Here is a 6,083-nt window from a genome sequence, read left to right as displayed (position 1 = left end):
GGGTATCAGAGGGTATCAGAGGGTATCAGAGGGTACGGGAGGGGTATCAGAGAGTATTGGAGGGTGCAGGAGGGGTATCAGAGGTTACAGGAGGGGTATCAGAGGGTATCGGAGGGTACCGGAGGAGTATCAGAGGTTACAGGAGGGGTATCAGAGGGTATCAGAGGGTACATGGGGGGTATCAGAGGGTACATGGGGGGTATCAGAGGGTACATGGGGGGTATCAGAAGGATATTCTAGAAGGCATCTAAGGATTTGTTTGGGTTTCAAAGGTTATGTGGAGATCTGAGAGCATTAGAGGGGTACAATGCGGTACAAGAGTGTTTCAGAGGCAATAACAGGTCTCAGGGGGTATTAGAAGTACCCGATGAGGAGTACCCCCCCCCCATCAGCCTGCTCTGTTAGAGGGTATAAGAGGGTACAGACGTGGCATCCAGCCTTACAGGATCTGAGACTAAGCTGAAGACGACTGGACGTTGAACTCCTAAATTCAATAGATACTAAAGCACCAAGCAGCAGCATTTAGTTTATACACCTGGTTCACCTGTTCAGACCTGGTTCACCTGTTCAGACCCTGGTTCACCTGTTCAGACCTGGTTCACCTGTTCAGACCTGGTTCACCTGTTCAGACCTGGTTCACCTGTTCAGACCCTGGACTTCCTGTGTGTGTGAGGCTCTGATCTCAGACCAGCTGACTGGTGAATCAGGTCCCGTGTTTGATGAGGAGAAGGGTTCTCTGGGATGTTCTCTTACAGATGTTCCACATGTTCTCCAGACAAAAACCAGAGGTTCCTCATTGAGCTCCAACACAACACTGCTTCAATGAATTCATATATTCTCTGATCAGGTAAAAAAAACACTATACTTGTATACATTTACATGTGAAATACCTCCATAATATATTACGATACTGCAAGCGAGGCGGGATATTGATCTTAATTGTAGGAGAACCGTCACAGTATGAAGAACATCAGTTTTTTGAGAAGCAATACAGAATCAACAAAACATAATCTGGCGATACTCGATACTTTTACTTTACATTTTGATTGATTTAGTTTCATTTTAGTATTTACAGGTTTGGGGGTAAAGATCTCTGAGGGTTCTTCACAGCCTGAAGATGAAGTCTAAAAGACTTAAATATGAGAAAGCTACAAAAGATAATAAGCCAAAGAAAATGAAGCGCTAGCTTTGTGGGAAAAAAATCTTCAGACTGATTTCACTTGGACGGATGTGAACCTGCAGGTTTTTGGGGTCTTCTGGTTTCTACGCTGGTTTTATAAAGTACGGGACCCCTTCAGGCTGATGGACTCATCCTGGAGGTGTGTTCATGGTTACGTGTTCCTTTATGTTCTTGTTTTAGAAACTGCAGGTGAGAAGAAAAAACAAAGAAAAGCAGAGAAGAAGGATGCTGATTGGATGCTGATTGTTAGCCTGTTAGCATGCTAGCTCCTACAGTTTTCCTGTCCCCTCTGCTTCTGGTCTAGGTCAAAGACACCTGTAACCACAACGATGATGATGTCACGGTGTACCGGAGTGCACCTGTTCGTCACTGCAGCCAGGTGAGACGTTTGAAACCGCTGGAGGTCGGCGAAGGTCAAGAAGCCCGTGCAGGACCCCGGGTCACATAAACCAGGTCCAGACCTCTGTTTGATTGACAGCTTGGCGGGCTCAGACCGAGGACTCGCGGGCGGTTTTGGAGTGCAGAGCTCCGGCCCGGCTTAGGAAGGGGAAGGCGGTGCCAAGGCATCCGGAGGCCACGGTGAGACCCAGACTGGCCCAGGCGCAGCAGAGAGACCAGCCGTAGCCGTGGTCCACGTCAGCCGGCAGGCCGTAGATGAAGGGGGGGTTTCTGGAGAGGTCGTAGCTCATGCTGGCTGCGTACGTACACAGAGAGATGGTGCAGAAGATCCCTGAAGAAGAACAGGAAGAGACAAGAACTTTGAGTACTAAACATCCAGGAGGACCTGATTGAGAGACCAGAGGGGTCCATCAAGTCTGTTAGACCGGTCTCTCTCTCTCTCTCTCTCTCTCTCTCTCTCTCTCTCTCTCTCTCTCTCTCTCTCTCTCTCTCTCTCTCTCTCTCTCTCTCCAATTCAATTCAATTGGCATTGAACGTTTAGAAACGGTATTGCCAAAGCATCAAAAAAATAATAATAATATTAATACAAAATGTTAATACACAATAACATTAATAATGAATTCTCTTTCTCTCTCTCTCAGGTGTCTTACCTGCCATGAGGAACAGTAATCCAGAGACGTGCTGCGTCAGACTTTCCTCCCAGAAGAACCCGACCGACACAACGATGGTCCCACAGAGCAGGACGGCCGCCGCCATGCCGAGAAAACCGGCTGTGATGCGCCGCAGGTCTACAGGAGGAAGGGACAGGGTTTTATAGGGACCAGGTCCAGCTGTTCCTGGTCTAGTAACATCATATTCTATAAGAAGTCAACCACGTGCAGTCTTGATCCAACGTCACAATGTTCATTTCTACGCAGACGACACACAGATGTACCTTCCCTATTTATGAGTAAATCGGTTTTTGGGGCCTACATTTCTTTCTTTGGTCTCGTTGACCTGATAAATCACACGTCTCGCCGGCCACTTTATGAGGCACACCTGTTCAATTACTTGTTAACACAAATAGCTAATCAGCCAATCTCATGGCAGCAAATCAATGCTTCTAGGCCTCTAGACGTGACGAAGACGAGCATCAGAATGAGGACGAAAGGGGATTTAAGTGACTTTGAACGTGGCATGTTGTTGGTGCCAGACGGCTGGTCTGAGTATTTAAGTGATCTACTGGGATTTTCACCCACAACCATCTCCAGGGTTCACAGAGAACGGTCCCATACAGAGAAGATCTCCAGTGACAGAGGTCAGAGGAGGATGGAGTGGATGGAGATGATAGAAATAAATAACCACTCTGTTACAACCACGGTCTGCAGAACACATCTCTGAACGCACAACATGTGGAACCTTGAAGCAGACGGGCTGCAGCAGCAGAGACCACAGCGGGTAACGCTGCTCAGCTAACAACAGGACACTGAGGCTGCAGGCTGCAGGCTCACCAACATGTGACAACAGAAGATTAAAACCGTTGGCTGGTCTGATGAGTCTCGAGTTCAGCTGCCACATTCAGATGGTCGGGTCACGATGTGTCGTAAACAACATGACAGCATGGATCCATCCTGCCTGGTGTCAACGGTTCAGGCTGCTGCTGGTGTAATGGTGTAATGGTGTAATGGTGTAATGGTGGGGGGATGTTTTCTTGGCACACTTTGGGTCCCCTCAGTACCAACTGAGCATGGTTTAAACCCCGCGGCCTCCCTGAGTCTTGTTGCTGACCACGTGCATCCTTTATGACCCAGTGGACCATCTTCTGATGCTCCTCCAGCAGGATGATGCAGCATCACAAAGATCACATCATCTCACACTGAACATGACGATGAGTTCACTGAACTCCAACGGCCTCCTCAGTCACCACATCTCAGTCCAACAGAGCAGCTCTGGGATGAGGTGGAACGGGAGATTCCCATCATGGATGTGATGCTATCGCGTCAACGTGGAGCAACATGTGTGAGGAACGTTTCCAACACCTTGTTGAATCTGTGCCACGAAGAATTAAGGCAGTTCTGAAGGCAAAAGGGGTCCAACCAGATACTAGCAAGGTGTACCTAATAAAGTGGCCGGTGAGTGTATGTCTCCAAAATGTTGACCTGTTCAAGACAATACAAAGTGACGTGGAAATGTCAGTAAAATGTTTCAGGAACATTCATTCAATGTGCTGGTCTTAGGATCCAGAAATAAGGCCTGTTGTAAATTAGGAACATATACTGTATACATATTTTTATTCATGTATTGTATACATATATTTGTCATTTATATATATATATATATGTATATATATATATATATATATATATACATATGTATATATATATATATATATATGTATATATATATATATATATATATATATATATATATATATATATATACATATATATATATATATATATATATACATATATATATATATATATATACATATATATATATACACAGTGTACTCACGCAGCAGGTGCCACTCGTCCTGTTGGATGGTCCTGGTCAGGTTCAGAGGGATGTTCCTCAGTCTGATTGGTTGAGAGAAGTGATATTTCACAGCTGTGCAGCGATCTGCGATACCTGCAGGGAGACGACAGGTGAGTACAGGTGAGTACTTTAGCTGCAGAAGACCACCTGACCCCCAATAAGTACACCTGTGATGGAGCAACAACCTAAAACCAAACCTAAGTAACACAAGTCATGTATAAAGGGTCACCTGGAAACTGGATCAAGACCTGGAAACTAACAAGGACCTGGGGAGTGGACCAGGACCAGGAAACATGGTTGCATCATCTTAGCTGGTGAAAACAGTTTTTCTATTAAGCGGACATTTTTAACACAAGAACCGGGGTTTGCGTGGTGTCACTTCCGGTTTCCTTCACCTACATTCCCCTGGGTCCTAAGTCCCTCCATGTACAGCTTCTTATCACCCTCTATGTACCAACGTGCATTTGATAACAAACACGCAGTGGCGGGCCGTCAGGGCCTGCAAAGCCTTCTCTGCTGGCCTAAACACAATCACAATGTTAGAGCTATTTTATAATTTAATAATCTTTCTTAAATACACTACATGTATTATAATTTATAAAAATATTTGTCCCATTATCTTATGTTCTCATTGCACAGCTACTGTGCTCCTCAGCTGCTCTGCTTCAGTGCAGCTTGTTTTAAGTAGAGCTTTGATCCAATCAGAGTTCACCTCTGTGTCTCTAGGTAGAAGAGAGGCCCCAGGCCTGCAGACTCACCAGTGAATCCATGTGCAGGTTAAGTGAACGGGGACGATGTTGTTGATCGTCATAGTGTTCAACCAATCAGATCTTTAGTTTGAGATTGTTAGACGCGCCAGAGCGGCCTGCAGGCCTACAGCTACGTCAGCATTAGCAGCAGCGCTGCAGTGAGATTCTGTGCTGTGATTGGTCAGTGGGCGAGCACGTGACTGTCGTGAAACGAAACTTACAGCAGAGGCTTAGTCGAGTAGTAAGAGTTCAAATTGAAAGATATGAATGAAATTATGATATTTTTTGCATTTTGCTTGGTGTAGATTTTAATTTTTTTTTTACCTAGCTTTGTTTTTTAACAATCAATCGCTGAAACTGGAAGAGAAACGGATTAGTGAGTTGGGATTTAACTCTTAGTCAACAAAGAAAGGAGGATGTGATCAGCATTTGGTAAATCAACTGATTTTTTTTTTTTTACATCTAATATCTGAATGGCTCTTGAGTGTGTAGCAGAATGTGTGTTGCTGCTGTTGTTTTTCTGTTAAGCTAGTTAGCCTAGCCTTCAGCTGTTTTTTGTTCCGGTTCTTGTTGTTCCGGTTCAGAGGTCACACAGACCGCTGTCTCCTAGTGAGTGCAGTAAACATTATATTTCCTACAATTTAAGCTTCTGTATTTTCCAAATGCACTAGTATTATTCAAACGTATTGTTCGGTTTGTAAGCCTCGTACCGAACGGTTTAATACGAATACGTAACGTTATATAGTTACAGCCCACGAAACGAATAATAACCGGAGCTGTGGCGCCATCGTGTGGTTATAAGGTGATATTTCAGCAGTGAAGGCCCAGGTATGAAATGCACGGCCCACCACTGCTAACACCACACATATTATGGTAATCAGCGTTGCATAGTGTCTGACCAAAATACCAAAAACAGCAGAAAAGATGAGTTTTTAGAGTTTTTAAAGTGTTTAGTTTGTAATATGTATAATAATCATATCATTTAGTTATCACTACTGAGAATTTAACAAACATAAAAACATGACGTAGATAGGTTTCAGGTTTCAAGATGTAGATTTAGATTGCAAGAGAATCAAGAACCTGATGAGTTTAAAGTGTTTAAACCAAATGTTGTTGACCTTTAGTTCATAGAGCAGCACTTTAACATAGAAGAGCTCAACACACTACTTTAGATTCATTATTGAATTTTGCCATAACAATGAGATTAATCTAAAAAAAATCATGCGATTAATCGCGAC

General features: G+C 44.1%; 1 protein-coding gene across 1 annotated transcript in view; it reads right to left on the bottom strand.

Moving 5' to 3' along the window:
* tmem178a (transmembrane protein 178a) overlaps positions 1–6,083 on the bottom strand; it is a 7,075-nt gene continuing 992 nt past the window's right edge. Inside the window, exons 2-4 of the mRNA XM_079160126.1 lie at positions 4,076–4,189; positions 2,230–2,367; positions 1–1,910 (exon numbers count right to left, since the gene is read on the bottom strand). Coding sequence (XP_079016252.1) covers positions 1,669–1,910; positions 2,230–2,367; positions 4,076–4,189 — 494 coding nt within the window. The 3' untranslated portion in view covers positions 1–1,668. The remainder of the gene's footprint in view (positions 1,911–2,229; positions 2,368–4,075; positions 4,190–6,083) is intronic.

Source organism: Pholis gunnellus (assembly GCF_910591455.1).
Source record: "Pholis gunnellus genome assembly, chromosome: 5".
NCBI classification, from domain to species: domain Eukaryota; kingdom Metazoa; phylum Chordata; class Actinopteri; order Perciformes; family Pholidae; genus Pholis; species Pholis gunnellus.
The sequence above is the reverse complement of the archived record's forward strand: the minus strand, read 5'-3'. Positions and strand labels throughout refer to the sequence as shown.